Source organism: Artemia franciscana, chromosome 5, assembly GCF_032884065.1.
Source record: "Artemia franciscana chromosome 5, ASM3288406v1, whole genome shotgun sequence".
Classification (NCBI taxonomy): Eukaryota; Metazoa; Arthropoda; class Branchiopoda; order Anostraca; family Artemiidae; genus Artemia; species Artemia franciscana.
The window spans coordinates 26,651,515-26,669,054 of record NC_088867.1 but is presented as its reverse complement, the minus strand read 5'-3'; the positions used below and the strand labels follow the sequence as shown (position 1 = coordinate 26,669,054).

General features: G+C 36.3%; 1 protein-coding gene across 2 annotated transcripts in view; it reads left to right on the top strand.

Moving 5' to 3' along the window:
* Window positions 1–15,206, top strand: part of LOC136027185 (N-acetylated-alpha-linked acidic dipeptidase 2-like) — a 62,805-nt gene extending 47,599 nt beyond the window's left edge. For both annotated transcript variants that reach the window (XM_065704194.1, XM_065704193.1), the window contains 2 exons: window positions 6,543–6,757; window positions 14,321–15,206. In XM_065704194.1, the coding sequence (XP_065560266.1) occupies window positions 6,543–6,757; window positions 14,321–15,118 (1,013 nt within the window). In that variant the 3' untranslated portion in view covers window positions 15,119–15,206. The remainder of the gene's footprint in view (window positions 1–6,542; window positions 6,758–14,320) is intronic.
* The last annotated feature ends 2,334 nt before the right edge of the window (window positions 15,207–17,540 follow it).

Sequence of the window (17,540 nt, the reverse complement as noted above, 5' to 3'; positions counted from 1 at the left end):
ATGACGCAATTGGCTAGTATGATCTTGAGCAAGCTTCCTGTAAAATAAAATAATATTTTTCAGAAGTGCTTGATTGGATTTTATATAATTTTTTTACCCCTGAAAACTTCAATCTACTTGCAATAAGACTCTCATGTCGTGTAAGGAAACACAAGAATCTAGCCGCAAATAATTTGAGCCTTTTCTTGGTATTAAATAAAAAAACAATTTTTTTTAACAGAAAGTAAGGAGCGACATTAAAACTTAAAACGAACAGAAATTACTCCGTGTTTGAAAGGGGCTGTTCCTTTCTCAACGCCCCGCTCTTTGCGCTAAAATTTGACTCTGTCTCTCAATTCTACTTTATTAAACAGTAAAAAACTTTAGCGTAAAGTTTGTTGAGGAGGAAATGCCCCTTTCATATACGGAATAATTTCTGTTCGTTTTAAGTTTTATTGTCACTCCTTACTTTCAGTTAAAAAACTTGTTTTTTTATTTGATTTCTAGACGTTTTTGAATTAATTCATGTTTTGATCTTGGCTCTCCGCAAATAAATAATTAAAACAAAATTTGAATATATATTTTTTTTTGCTTAATGGCTTTCTCATAGTTTTAATCGGAAGATTTTGAGAAAAAAGGAGCAAGAGAGAAGGCCAAGTTGCTCTACAATTTTTTGATTACTTAAAACGGCAACTAGAACTTTAAATTTTTTACGAACGTTTTCATTAGTAAAAAATATGCGTAACTTACGAAGTAACTTACGTAACGAGCTTCTATATTCGTATGTTTCTATTACGTATATGAGGGGGTTCACCCCCTCGTCAATACCTCGATCTTTACACTAAAGGTTAAATTGTGTCCCAATTCCTTAAGAATGACCCCTGAATCACAAAGGCCATTGAATAAATAGTTGAAATTACTAAAAAATACTTTAGCGTAAAGAGCGAGGTATTACGAGGAGGTAAACCCCTCATATGTGTAATAATTTTTTTTTGTTTTTAGTTTTTTATGCTGCTCCTGACTTTCAGTTGAAAAAAAACTTTTCTTATTTATTTTTTCATTGTTTTTTTTTAAATAATGCTAGAAAATCCTGCACCCCCTTCATTAAAATTCTCTTCCCCCATGACAAATTCCTCCATGGAAAGATCCTCTCACGCAACCCCCCCTCAGCTTCCCCCCCCCCAAAAAAAAATCCCCCTAAACGTCTGTACACATCCCAATAACTATTACTATATGTAAACACATGTCAAAGTTTGTAACTTGCAGACCCTCCAACGGGAACTGTGGGGGAGTAAATTGTCTCCAAAGACATAGTTATTAGGTTTTTCGACTCTGATGAATAAAATGGCTATCTCAAAATTTTGATTCGGTGGCTTTGGGGAAAAAATGAGCGTGGGAGGGGGCCTAGGTTTCCTCCAACTTTTTTGATCACTTAAAAAGGGCACTATAACTTTTAATTTCCGCTATTATAAGCCCTCGCGTGACATTATAGGACCATCGAGTCAATACAACCGCCCCTGGAAAAAAAAATAAACACGCATCCGTGATCTGTCTTCTGGCAAAAATTGCGAAATTCCACAGTTTTATAGATAGGAGCTTGAAACTTCTGCAATAGAGTTCTCTGATATGCTGAATCTGATGATGTGGTTGTTGTTAGCATTGTATAACTTTTAGGGGACGTTTGGTCCCATTTTCTAAAATGAGGCACACATTTTCAGGCTCGTAGTTTTTGATGGGTAAGTCTAAACTTGATGAAACTTATATATTTAAAATCAGCTTTAAAATGTAATTCTTTTGATGTAACTATTGGTGTAAAAATTCCATTTTCTAGAGTTTTGGTTACTATTGAGCCGGGTCGCTCCTTACTACAGTCCGTTACCACGAACTGTTTGATCATAGTTCAAGCAGCTTATTTTTTTTTCATGCCAGTTGATTTTCCTTGTTATTCAAGCCAAAGGGCGGTAAGTTTTCTATAGGGGTTTCAGACAAGGCGGTTCTAATAGTGTATTTCTTGTTTTGATCTGACTCTGTTTTCAAAATTTTTGGGTTGTTACATTTCTTAGCATTGGAAGTGATCGTATTTTACAAGAATAATAGCTACCACTGCAACCCGAATGTCATGACGTCACCAAAGGTTCGATGCAGTTACCAAGCCGTCTGATGCGATTCCGCATTGAGTCGGGTTTGGATTTCCATATCCAAACAATATGGAAGAGAACGGCAAGACTCGTGAAATATCAGCTCTTCAACGTAGAAGAAGAAACAATGCAAAAACAGGACCTGATTTTTACGCCTATGAAGAATACAAATGAAAGATGGTGAAAGTAAAAAGATACACAATAGCACAAAGAAAAAGAACACAGTAAAACAAACCAAAAGAAAACAAAGAGTAAGCAAAAACAAAAGAACAACGTAAATATACAGGAAAGAATACTACCAACATTGACTGGTAGTCATTTTACCATTCATAACACAAACAAAAAAAAATGAATTTGTTTCATTCCTTGACGGACAATTCATCACGGACAATTTATCTGTAAACAAACACAGTAAATAATTGTCCGCACATATAATATTAACGGGCTAATCAATCTCTTCCCAAGCAGTAGAACCGACTTTCTTAACTTCTAGTTTCACATTATTTCCCTTATGATGCACTCGAGATTAGACGAAAAGATGCGTCTCTTTCATTGTGTTGCGAGAGCAACACTTTGGTTTTGCCCCGTTTTTTTTTTGTTTTGTTTTTTTCCTGTGCCGTATTCCTCTATTCTCAGGTTATTCGTGGAAACTGGTAAGGGTCTAACCAGTGCGGTTTTTACGGAAAGTGTGGACCTCAGGCCAGATTGATGAATACGACATTACATTTTGGAAAGCTCCGCCGAACTCTTGCCTGGGGCCAAAAAGGATGGTTTTTTACTTGTCCACGAGCCAGAGCCTATTGTGTGCGAAGTAAATTGGAGTTATATAGCCTATGTCAGATAGGAGTATCTGAAGTTGTGCAGCCAAGATTTTGTTTCATTAAACCATGTTTCTGCTTTCGAGTGGAAAGCTCCGTTCTAGCAGGCAAGCAGGCAGGCACCGCTTTCAAATTGAAGATGGACTAAAATCTATAAGTGTTAAATATATGCGGCAGTTACCCGGCCCCATAGCCAATATATCTTCTTTGAGTGATAAATAGAAAAATTTACAGAAGCAAAAATGTGACATTTTCCCACGGGTCCAAAAGTGCTGCCATCTATTGTTTCTACCCATTTCTATTCGTCATTTCAGCTGAGTTTATCATTCGGTTTTTCGGACTTGGGATTGCGGTAGAGAAATGGTATCAGATGTGTCTTATAAACTTTAAAAGTTCTCTCATTACTGAAAAAAAATTGGAGCTTATCCTTTGCTCCTTTCTAAGTGGTGACGTTAGAAAGTTGGCCTATGGCAAAAAAAAATCAACTTTTGAACTAACACATAGATTTTTTTCGACGGCAATTGATCGCTCTTAATGAGCTGATTAAAGTATATGACATCCATTTTTTGGTACAAAAATTCCTTCATGAGGTATACCAGTTTGAAAGTTTCAAGGGGTTGACAACTTCAGTAGTAAGGTAAACACTGAAACGAAATCTAGTCCAATACAAATTGTGAGACATATAGAGGACTTGTAAGCAACAGTCGGATGTTAGGTAATAATCACCTTCGACAATGAGGGGTTAGCAGCTTTTGCTAGTTAGTGTATCTATTATTTTTTTTCAGTGTATTTGATGGTAAAGCCAATTTGGTTGCAGTGGTAAGACATATAGGGGACTTGTAAGTATTAATCTGCTGTTAGGCTACAGTCAACTTCAGCGATGAAGGGTTTGCAACTATGTTAGTTGGTGTACCCATTTATTTGTTTCCGGTAAACTTGATGCCTATCACTAAAGGGGTTAACTAAATAAGGGGTTTGCCGCTTTTGCTAGTTGGTGTACCTATTATTTGTTTCCGGTGTATTTAATGATTAAACCAACTTGGTTCCAGTGGTAAGACATGTAGGGGACTTGTAAGTAATAATCAGATGTTGGACTACAATCATCTTCAGCAATGAGGGGTTTGCAACTTTTGCTAGTTGGTGTACCCATTTACTTGTTTCCGGTGAACTTGATGTCTATCACCAGAGAGGGACTTTTAAGTAAGAATCAGTTCACTTTGGGCTAGAAATTTGTGCAAATTGGTGCACATTGTATTCGATCTATTTAAATGTGACAGAATCAAGTGTTTACGCAACGAGTATAAACGATAACGTAAAACAATGAGGTAGTTTCGCAATAATTAGTTTCACCTATGGTATTTTAATCCTGAAAAGTTACGGATAGCTTTATAATACCAACTAGATTATATAAGATATTATTCCAAAGTTTTCATCCGTCACGATGTCTACGATTGAAAAGGATAAAGTTCAACTGGCTGCAAAGTCAATTTAGTCCCTTCTTTCGATATAATTTTGTAGTTGTTGTTTCTTCAACGCTGAGGAATAGCCTTTTGTCATGTGGTAACTGATTGCGTTCTTATTTGAACATACCGTTTTAAAAACTTCGATAGACTGACAACTTCATCATTTAACCGATAGTGAAGAGACAAGCACAAACGAGAATGTAAAACAGTGAGATAATTTCGTAATAATTGATAGAATGTCATCTATGGTATTTTGACCCTGAAAAGTTAGGGATAGCTTTATAATACCAATTAGATTATATAAGATTGTTCCAAGTTTTCATCCGTCACGATGTCTACTATTGAAAAGGATGAAGTCCAACTGGCTGCAAAGTCAATTTAGTCCCTTCTTGTTGAAACGCTGAGGAATAGCCTTTGATCATGTGATTACTGATCGATAGCGAAGAAACAAAACCAAAGTGTTGCTCTCGCAACACGTTAGTCGGCGAAGCCAGACAAAGGTTGCCGCAAAACTTCACGTTGCCCGGGCAACGTGATTTCAAGCGTAGGGAGTTTCGAATCCTATTAAGAGCAGGGGGTAGGTTTGTAGAAACTATTACCCACTACCTTTTTACTTGTTTACATTGTTTATTATCGCATGGACATCACTCTCTGAGTTCAATGAAACAAATACGGGGGACTCCTTGTGCCGATTATATTGCTTGGATTAGAGGTTGGATTAGTTGGATTGGTTTGAGGAGGATTAGAGACTAGGAATCCATTCGAAATAGTGACAAACGGGACTTACCGGCAAGGAGTGTGTGTGCCTACCCTTCATTAATAGAATATAGTCGAGTGAGAAATGAATTTTTCCAATTCAGATCAGATACACTAATCTGATCGTACAGTTATATAAATGTAGTCACGCTTAAGTAGACCGGTTTTTTTCTCGGTTCATAAATATCTAATTCAAACCAGATCTTTTTACTTAAAATTTTCATAATAATGTTTTATTTCTGTGCACTATTTTTATCTTGTGGCCTCGTAAAATCTATCCTTAATTTACCTAAGATGCAAAAATTAGTTAGTCCAATGGAACATAAATTATTCGGCCAAATTTGTTTGATTTCTGTCAGTGCGATTATTTACTTGGGAATTGTACATATTTTTCAAAGGGAATATTTTTTTTAAACATAATTTCATTAAATTTTTCGGTGCATCAGAACCACCGAAGTATCCCTCGCTAAAATTCATTTATCCAGTCTGATCGCAAGACTTGTCTGTTGAACCTTCGCTTGAAAGATGGCTTACATGAATCAGCTGCCTCGGGATGACGACTTTATAAGGATCAGCAGTTGCAGCACTTCTGTTTGATAAACACATTGACGTTCAAGTTTTCAGCTCAAATGAGGAATTAAGGGCTATGTTCGAAAATGAATGTCAAAATTGAAAGAACAATTAATGAAGAGAGAAGAACGAATAAATAAATTTGATTATAAAATGTACCAAAAAAATTGTTTAGCATAAGAAAAATCTAATAATTAAAGATCCACCACTGCGAACATAGACGTGCATATAAAAGTGTGTCCTTAGATATTCAAGGTCACGGAAACCTGAGCCAAAAAGCTACATAGTATTCAAAGAACAGTTGAGGATGGGTAATGGCCGCGTTTAGTTTTTGAACAAAAGGAATACATAGTACCTATACAAAAGGATTCCCATTGAGCGAAAACATAATGACAACATTTTATCAATCTGAACTATCTATCAAAAAGATACGAGTAACCTCTAAGGGTTTCAAGATTCATTTGTTTACGATAGATCTTTAATAGCTAGCTATAATCCAAGTCAAACATGTATAGAGGAAGGTGCTCCATAGGTACACCTTCCTTCGTCCCTGAAATACCCTGCTATGATTTTTTTCATACTTTTCCAGTTTTTATGTTTTGTTAATATCTAATGAGCTTGTCCTGTTTCCTCCCAAAATGTTATGCCCCTTTCCCGAAATACCTTTCTACGTGCGTGTTTGATCCAAATAACGTCAATGTTGATGGTAATATTTATACCGTTTCCTAAAATGTGTCTTTTAATTGTGCTGCATTTTAAAATTTATATCACTCCCTCAGCAACTTCAATTTTATTTGTAGCCACTATTCTTTTTAAAGGCTGGAGGCCACGACGAACAATCATTGTTGGAAGTTGGAGTTCATCAGAGTTTGGCTACATGGGTGTAACTGAATGGATTGAGGAGCATTATCACACGCTTCAGAATAAAGCCGTTGCAATGATCAACGTTGATACTGCCGTTGTTTGGCCGTATAATCTTTTCGTTTGTGCATCACCACTTATGGAAAATGTTATGATTGAAGCATCAAAGCAGGTAAACTTCCTACGATTGCGGTACCTACTGTTTATATACCTTTTCTCAAATTTCAATGTTCAGTTAAAATAGACAATCATATTAAAATCAAATGGCATTGAATTTATTTTCAGTTTAGGTGGACTGGTAAAAGATCTCTTATTCTATAATAACGGATCAACTGTTTTTTAAAGACACATGTATTTCTTCCTGCTTAAAATTCAGATCATTTTGTAGTCTCTGTTTATAGTTCCTAAGGTTTTAAAATTGCTTATTTTTTAAAGGAGTGACCTCAATGCAAACTTTAGATTAATTAGGAAAAGCTGATGAAAATCACGATGTTAGCTTATAAGCAGGGCTGCCAAAGGTTCAAATATTTGGGAAATATCTGGGAAATTTTGACAAAAAATGTGACCTTTTGGAACCTTCCTCATACCAAAAACAGGGTCACAAACACTATAGTGTTGCCCACATTTTCAACTATGGCGGTGCAAAATTTGGAAAAATGCGCAAGTAACTATCAAAGGCAACGCTATAGTGTTGCCTGCAGTAACAGGTCATATATACATAGCTTCGATTTTTTTTTGCTTTTTTTCAGATGCAATTCATATGGAAGGGGTGCTCGTATAAAATTCTGAGGGGGCTCATTCGATCAGAAATCAGAAGTTCTAGTGCCCTTTTAAGGAGTCATTTTGAAATTAGTTTCGGCAATATACAAATAATTTCAGTAATGGTCAAATCCAAAAGATCCTCTCGGTTACAAAGAGTCACAAATGAATAATTTAATGAATCACAGTTACGAACACCTCTAATATACTTATCGAATCCCTTTTTCTTTTTCCATTCAATTATCCAATGTTGGCCATTTTTAACATGTAGGATTGCTGTATCATGGGTGCTTTCGAAAAGAATATGGGGTTTTAAGCTTTAGTGCAATGTAAGGGTACTAACCTTTTAAACAATGTATAACGTCACTGGAATACAATAATGTATTTTTAATTATTTAAATATCTGAAAATATAAACGAATTATTTTGGAAGAGGACTACACCAACTGGGACAGGTCCATTTATCCAGAGCTAGTGAAGCGCCAGGCCCAAAAACGTTTTTATTTTTGAAATCCGAGAAAGACAGCGACTTGATATCAAATAGTGTGCTTGCAGGTCTGAAGGTGTAATATGCGTAAACGCACAATGAGGATATCAAAAAAGTCTGCAAAAGGGTGTCTAAACGCTATACAAACGAAAATTTAAACATGAGTCCTTATAGGAACTGTTCGAAGAATAATGTAGTTCCAAGAGTGAGTAGCATGGCCATTTGCTCTTTAACATGTAAAACAAATACAGTTTGAGTTGAAAGGAGTGTCGTGTTGGCCAAGTCTATGTGCGCTCAGACGGTGTAAGAGTACTACCACGCGGTCATTACCTTACTTCACATCGCGTTTGTGTAGAGCACAGACGGTGTCTGGATCTGCAGAAAGCTCAATAGTTGGTGGGAGGATGGACCTTTGTTTCTAACCCAGCAGTCTCTATCCTAACAATCCCCGAAAATCTCCAGCTCAGCAGTGCGTTTTCCTAGCGTTTTTATATGTAGTGTTTTTAACATGTTTTTATTTACGGAATCGTTGTTTTAAAAAAGTGCTTAATATTATACTCTTAGTTTTTCTTACCCTTTTGCCTACCGACCCCACACCTGGCCCCAACCTTGCGAGCACCACAGTGGCCACCGCGTCTTCTAACACCCCCCCCACCCGATGGCCTTTCCAAGTGAAGTCTGTAAATGTATTCAAGTGATTAAGTAAATACGTCATGTATTTGTTTATATTTTAAAGAAATCATGTATGTTATTTTTAACTATTTAATCAACAGGTTCAGGTTAGGTTAGTTGTATTTTGGTAGCAAGAGGAGTAATATTTATCAATCTAAAACTCCATTCAGATCATTTCTTTGTGGACCTTCAATGTCTGGCAAAACAATACTTTTAACGAAAATAATTCAAAATCGTGACATTTTTTTTTTTTAGAAAATCCCAAAAACATCTACCATTGCTATATTATGTGGCAAGCGTCCAATGATAAAATAAATACCATTGTACCACACATAAAATTGATGCGTGGACTTGACCTGTTTAATATTATTGAACCAAACTCGTGATTAATTATTGACGATTTAGCTGAATCCATTGAAGAATTGTTTCAGAAGATGTTATAGTTATTCACCAGTAGGCCTAATCATGACAAAAATTCCGTAGCCGTTGTTCTCCACAATCTCTTTCAGCAGAGTAAATGTATCAGAACACTTGCATTGAATTATAATTACTATATCACTTGCAGTGTTGTTCGTGATTGAGGTGCTCTTATAACTGTAAACTAACAAATATATCCTGACGACCGAAATTTTTACCCTCGGCATACAATCAATCTACGAATAAACCTTATGGTTAAATTCTATTGGATCTTAATCAAAACACTCCCACAGAGTTACGTGTGGTCACGGATATTATTGACAATGAAATTACTCTATGTGTACCCGTGAATAGTAAAAAAGATCATTAGTCGCCATCACAGCTTAGATACCAATACAGTTATGAAAACTCGATTTATTTTTGAGACACAGTGCGCGGTAGCGATGCTAGGGGCTGGAGACAAGAAACTGGCAGCACAGCTTCGATACAAATATTGGTATCTAAGCTGTGTATGCAACAAAACAAAATTGCGTTCCCGCCTAGGGTGTTCTAGTACGACCTACGCGTCGGAGCGCGGACTTAGAGGAGGCGCTAAGTTCAGAGCTCTGTACCAAAACCTTCTAATTGGCAAGATAGGAGTTTTCATAACTGTATATTGGTATCTAAGCTGTGGTCACCATCACGACACTGAAAAAGCTAAATGGAGACAGACATTTATTTTCCATCCTAGGTAATTTAAAACCACGGCTTAAGAAGGCTATACTCAAACACGGCGCTGACAATGAATTTATTAATGTCCTATCAGAGCCTTGTTTAAATTTAAATGAAGGCAATGTTCAACTGCCAGAAGTAGTTAGGCAACGGACGAAGCAACATAGTTCACTTGAACGTGCCCTAGTTTGTAAAAAAGGAAATGATTTTAAAAGAAAACGGCTTGTTCAAGCGGGTGGTCGTTTCTTTTCATTGTTACTGCTGATAATTGCGGGACTTGTAAACACTATTATTTGGATGGCTAAACCCTACCAATTGAACTCGCCCTCTTACCAAAGAGCACTTTGAAGATTATCTTGATAAATTTATTAACAATGAGAAAATTACCAATGATGAAAAATTAATTTTGCTTCAAAAAGTCCATCGACGGATCGACAAGCATAAGCTCCACCGTGAAAGACCGCTCAAAGTAAATGTCATTGATCAACCTCGAAGTTCACCACCATCATCACCGCAACCAAAACAGGAAGACGAAGATTTATCTAAAGTTTTTTCAAATGTTGTAGACCTAATGCCACAATCATATCGTGAGCAAAGTAAAAGACTCTTGACATATCTTGCTGAAAATGAGCATGTTCAAATTGATGACAAAATGAATGAGACTCTAATCGATAGCAAGAGTTACAATTTAATTGATTTAGTATCAGATTTAATGGCAAATCGTAAAAGACTCGAATCGTTTGATAGCCATCTGTATACATTTTTAAAGTCATCAAACTTTCCAGAAAGTCTCATTTGGAATAAACCTATTATAAAACGAGTACGAGAATATGGAGAAACATCAAAAGATGTTTTTAACTCATTTTTGCAAAATGTTAACACGTCAAGTGGGGGTAATGATTTAAAAGGTATCAAACGAAAGTCTCTTGATATCAGTGCATCGCCTATTAGATTGCAAAAGGGTATGGGTCGCTTCATACCGAGTTTACGTTCAAAATGACTCAAGCTTTGAAAAGTGTACATGAAAATATTGGTGAAGCAGGAAGTTTAAACTCCCCTATCACGCTTGCCCGAGTTGCTGGAGTTGAAAAGAAGTTGCCAACAGAGTATTCACAGAATGAACCCAGTTACAGTCTTCATCGAAATCATAGAGTTCGCGGTAATCACTATCGAAAACTAAAGCATTTTTCCCATTGCATATATTACAGGCAGATCTTTTGACTCTAGACGAGATTCAAAGACCTCACAATAACCCGTACAAGTATATTTTACTTGCAATCAGTGTTTTTTTCGTTGTCCATATGCCGTTCCATTGCGCTCCAAGAGAGGTGATGAAGTTGATAAAGCCCTTGAATAGATCTCTGAACAACATTCATGTTGAAGAATTAAAAGAGATCGGGGAAGTAAATTTCTTGATCCATATGTAAAAAAAAGTTTTATTGAAATGTAATACAATACTCATAGTCCTAGTCAGATAAAGACGGCATTGGCAGAATGTTTGATAAGAACAATTCAACTTTTAATCTCGAGATAATGTACACTAAAACTTACGTTTGCTTTTATTCAAGATTTAGACAATATCATGTGGATATATAATCAATGTCCACATCGATCCTTGTCCAATCATAGACCCCTTTAAGTTCATCCCAGCAACAATACAGGTCACATTTTCCTTAAGCAATATTCCCATGAAAAGGTTGTGAAAAAGAGGAAATTCAATGTTGGTGATACAGTTCGAATTAATCGAACAAGTAATAATTCAAAAAGGGGAATTTTGTGTGGTCCACTGAACTTTTTAAAGTGCCAAGATTGTTAGACACTAAACCTGTAGCGTATCGTCTACGCGATATGAAAGATGAAGATATTCTTGGCGGTTTTTACAACTCTGAATTGCACAAAGTTAAAAACAATGGAATGAATCAAATTGAAAAGATATTAAATAGTCGAACTCACAAGGGTAAGAGACGGTTTTTTGTTCGCTGGCTAGGATAAAACTCTGATTTTGATTCTTGGATTGCCGGTGAAGAAGTTTACAGTGCCTGATGATTTTATATGATGTTCATGTCTAATGTCTTTGACCCGCTCTATGATGATTTGAGTAAAACAAGCGGTTTTTGGACGCAACTTTCCCTCACCATCAGATTTGAGGGAAGGTATGAAGTTCCTCTTGTTGAGTGTATTCCTAAAAGTGCATATGATATCCTGAGAGAAGTTCGTACATATAATTAAAAAGTTAGATCAAATGATTGGTCACTCGTCACCGAGGAATGGATAGAATCAAATAACTTGGGTGAATATCCCTTCGTCACATTACCATACAAAGAATATGGTAGTATGACCGATTTGTGTAGGGCAATCAATAGAAGAATCTCCGCTTATAAAATGGTATTTTAAACTTTAACTATTCAATGGAACAGGACAATATCTAAATTAGTTCCCCCATTGATAATAAAAAGGTTATTCTCAATGATAATGTTTCCTCAATGATAAAAATAATGTTTTAGGTTTTAAAGAAAATATAATGAATGTTAGAAGCACTGTACCATCAGCGGCATGGGACGTGTTGTTTTTTGCATATTATCCACTAGGCTTCTCATCCGACAATTGTATATTTGTTTATGTATCTTTTTTTTTGAGACATTGAGAGTCAGTAATACCAATGTTCCCCTCTTAAGTATTCTTAAGCGAAAAAACCACTCACGAACACATTTACCGCTACAACATAAAGCACCTTCACTATATTCTAGTCAACACTTCATATTAGGAACTCTATAAATTAATATTTTGAAGCGAATTGGGTGATCCTCTAGCAATAACGAAAGTTTTGGCTGTGATTATATGTCATTTTCGACCCATTCAGTTGGATGGTTAACAGAAAAAATACTTTTTCCTGATATTGATTACTTGTACATGATTGTGCTTATAGTGGGAATCAAGCGTTCCACCTTGCCCGGTATCAAGGATCTTCGAGATATGTTTGAATCACATAGTGCGGTCTACTGCTAGCTGCTTTGCTAGTTGGAGCCATTGAGCTGTCCATCTATGAGCAAACTTTCTGAACTCCCCAATAGGTTCAGGATCTGATTTAACCAATTCCCAAAAGCTTTTCGCTGTCCTCCTTGGCGTCTCTTTCATGAGCTAAGTGGTTAAGCTAGAAGAATTAGGCAAGGCGAGTACTCTGTTGGCCTCCGTAAGACGCTCCTTTATCGCGATGGCAGCGCAACTCTCGATAGCACAGATTCACCGCATACCCACGTTTGATATGCCATTATTCAGATTGAACCTTAAGATGCTACGCAGACTGGAAGATCCATCAGTACAAAGCTGAAATCCAAGGTATATGAAGCTTTTGACCCGATCCAACTGTATTTGATTTATAGTTAACGACGTAGGGTTAGTGTGATATATTGCCATAAATTTTGTCTTCCCTGTACTGACTTTCAAGCCAATGCGATCTGCCAAAGTAACATAAGTCAAGCATAGTTTGAGCTTTTTCTGGGTCCGAGAGGATTGCGACATCATCAACGTGTTCAAGGTCTCAAAGTGAAAGATTCTGTCCAGTCTGAACTCTTGGATGAAAAGATAGTGCATTTTCAAGCACCCAATCAATACAGTAGTTAAACAGAGTTGGTGACAGGACGTAGCCTTGTTTTATCCCAAACTCAACGAAAATTCTTCAGTCTCTTCTCCATAAGCTCGAACTCAGCTCATAAAGCCCTTTTAGCATGCTTTAAGGAGATCGAAAAATTTCAGGGGCATTCCATCACTTTCAAGCATTTTCCAAAGCGTCAGGTGAGTGATTGAATCGAAGGTGGAAACGAAGTCCAGAAATATCAGAATCAGGTGCAAATTATACCTTTCAAACTCCTGAATAATAAGGTGGAAAGCAAAAATATTGTCGGTGTAGCCTCTACCAGGACGGATACCGGCTTGATTTTCAAGTTATTTTCTCCCTTCCCCATTGATAAGGCTAAGGAGGATAAACCCAAAAAATTTTACTGCAATGACAATTGGACTTATTCCCTGGTAATTTTTGCACTCAGTTTCATCACCTTTCTTGTAAAAAGAAGAATAACTGATGTTTTCTGGTACTTCGGGAAAGTGATTTTCCTCCATAATCCCTCCTTTGTTTCAGTGTAATTCTGAGGATTGTGTGAAGTAGTCTTTGAGCTAGGATTACTCAAACAATCTGTGTCCGAATCAGGGCTGATCTCACTACTTCTTAGGACGTAAAACTCCTCTGTAATTGCAGTCTAAGGTCAAAATGGGCTGGATGAATCTTCCTCACTTTTTGGATTTTTTTCTGAAAAGGAGGGACAAGCCCTTTTGTTATGGGCACGATGAATCATTTTAGCGCTTGATATGCTTGAAATCCGTTCGGAGATTTTAAGTAAAAGACATGAGTATGCTTAGTTTTCTTTTTTTCTGTCTTTTTGATAGGGGATCACTCACAAATATACTTCTTCTCAAATGTTGAATTGTAGAGTAAATACCCATGTTTCTTTCAGAGGTGTCGTTAAAAAATTATTTAGTATGAATTCTGAAGGTGACGTAAGATTTGTTTACGCAAAGGAACTTTTCAGGATATGCTTAAGAATTTTTCGTAAAACCTTCACTTATTACTTGCATAGAAACTAAATGTAAAAAATATCTACTACCATATTTATGTAATTTTTTTTTTTAATTTTAGGTTCCACCTCCAGATAAAACCCTAGGGTTTGACAGTTTATATACGCAATGGAATTCAAGAAGACGGTATTCAAAATGGCTGGTAGACAACAGACTTGCAAGCTATTCTGACCATGCTGGCTTTTACCAAAGACTCGGTATACCGATAGGCTATTTCGGTTGGATGCCAGACCCTGAAGAATGGCCGGAAATTGATTATCCTTTGTATCATAGCTCGTATGATACATTTGAAGCAATGAAGAATTATGTGGGTCCTGAATTTACTTTCCATTTGGCTGCAGCTCAACTGTGGGCGTTAGTTGTACTGAAACTTTCTGACAGCTTGATTCTTCCTATGAAGGTGACAGACGAAGCCGATTTTTTGGAAGAAATATATACTGAACTGTATGAAGAACATGGAGATTTCTTTCAAATCAACAACATATCAATTACATACTTAGAAGAAGCAATAAAAGGGTTCAAACAACAAGCCAAAGATTTTCAGAATGAAATATATAACCTTGATCAGCAGCAAGAATTACAAGTTCGACAGATTAACGACAAAATAGTTCAGGTTGAAAAAGCATACGTTTACACCGAAGGCCTTTTCTATAGGAAGCACATGAAAAATGTAATACTTGGGACAAGTATTCTTGACCAATATTCAGGCTGGTCATTACCTGGACTTCGAGAACTTATATTTGAACATGAAAGGGAAAATGATAAGAAGAAACAAAAAGAGATCATAGAAGAGATACATGTACATCTCACCGTAATCGTAGCAACCATAAACGGAGCAGCTCAGCAGCTAATAGACTAATTATTAACTCCTTCAAATAATGTGTTCCGGCAACACTTTAATTGCTCTTTTTAATGAAATAAAAATTAAACCTTTTCTTTCTGGGAAATTCGTGTTACTTTTGTTTTAAAGTCATCTTGTTATGGGCTTCTTTTCTGTATTTTGTTTGTAGTTTTGTTCTTTTTTAGTTTCGGAGAATATTTTTCTTTAATTTATCTTTTTAATGAAATAAAAAGGAAACCTTTTTCTGGGTCAAGTCATAGCACTTGTAATTTTATGTCACCTTGCTCTGTGTTTCTCTTCCATATTTTTTTTTTTAGTTTTACTCTTTTGCAATCTCGGAAAAAATTTTTGGGCCTAATGCTCTAGATTTTGTAAGAACAATGGCTTTTTTTTCATAAATTCCCCTTTCCAAGCAAACTAAATTTGGTCTTTTCAGAGGGTATGATCTAATTCTCTTTTGTCGTATAAATCCATTGAAACTGTGTCTAACGTAAATTTTTACTGCAAGATACTCAAGTCTTAAAATACATTTTGGTAAGGAATTAAATATAGAACAAATTGTCTTGCCCAGAAAGTAAACCACGAATCTAAGGTGAGCAGAAATTAGCTTAAATACACGGTCAAATTCTTAACACACTCTAATTATCATTAATATGTAATATGGTGCTAAACTTCAGACCTCTCTCGTCTTAAAAGCTTAGGGACATTTGCACTATAGTGAATGGAGGGCAACCGAAGTCTCAGGACCAGGGTTATAAATTATGCCCGGGGGACAAATAAAGTTTCTATGAAAAGGGTGGTCGTATGAACTTCAAAGAGGGCTCATTGGATTAGAAATCAGAATTTTCTTGTGCCGTTTTTAATAGTCAGAAGTGATTGGAGGACAACCAGCCCCCCCCCCCCCCACCTCCACACCAATCATTTCCCCGAACGCATCCAATCAAAATTCTGAGCTAGTTGTTTTGTTTAGCATACTTGAAAATTCCAGTAATAATATCTTTGGTTATGACAACCCCTCCCCATGGTCCTCATTCCAAGGGCTATAAGCTAGACTAGTTGCGCATTGTAAACATTTAAGGTTTTTCTGGAAAGGGGGGTCACATAGACTTTGGAGAAGGCTCATTCAGTATAAAGGCCAATTTTATAGCTCCCTTTTAAAAAGTCAAAAGTGATTCAACGGCAACCAGACCCACCCCCCATTCCCCATACCCTTTTTACCCGAGATTATTTCGAGCAAAATTTTGAGATAACCATATATGAGTATAAAATTCAGATACGACTCATTCAATTGGAAATCGGAAATCCTATTATTATTTTTAAAAGTCAAGACTGATATGAAGGGAACTACCCCCCCCCCCCACACACACACACACATCTTCTTTTTTGCAAACACATCCAATAGAAATTTTGAGATAGTCAGTTTGTTCAAAATAGTCTAAACATCCTATAAAAGGGTTTTAAGGGCTGACACAAGCCCTCATTACATGGGGGCAAGGGTTGTAAGTTATACCTTGAAGGCATCTAAGGTTCTTATGGAAGGCATGATCGTATAAACTTTAGAGGATGTATATTAAAGCGGAAATTGTAATTCTAGTTCCCTATTAAGAGTCAAAAGTATAAGAGGGCACCGTTGAAGGATCTAATAACTAAGTCCTTGAATATGACTTGATCCCCCACAGCTCCCGGGCAAGGACTGCAAGCTACGAATTTGCCTATTGTTTGCATATAGTATTAGTAATTGGGAAGCATACAGACGTTTTTAAAGGGTGATTTTTCTGATGGAGGGGAGTAGGTTACGCGGGAGGATCTTGCTAAGGAGGAAGTTTTCGTGGGGGAAGAGAATTTTCCATGGAGGGGGAGCCGGATTTTCCAATATCATGCCAAAAGGATCCGAAATTTAATAAAAAAGCAGTTTTTTAACTTAAAGTAAAGAGCAACATTAAATCTTAAAACAAGACAAAAATTATTAAGTTATTAGCTGAAAAGACTTTTTTTATTCAATACTAAAAACAACATATATTTTATATATTTATACTTTTTTTTACTTTAATCAATGAAAAATTATCAAAACTTTAAGGGATTAGTGTCTGTATATGTACATTAAACTGGCGATTCACTGTCATTTTCTTTTTTTTCAGTAAAGTGCAAATTATGTTAAACTAACCTTTTACTCAAATGCAGTGTACAATATAATGCAGTAGATTATGCAGCAAAGTTAATCAATTTGACAGCATGGTTGAGCCCCGAAAGTTAGTTTTTTCCCACTGTCTTGCCTTCCTTACAAGGGTGTCCAAGATATCCCAGGAATTGCGGTAAAAAAATGTCCATTGTGCATTCGGGTTTTGTCATTTCTAACTCAAAAACTTATGCTCCGATTTAGGACTGGAATCTAGCAGATATACAATATGTCTTTATTGTCCGCATTAATTTAGGTGAAAAC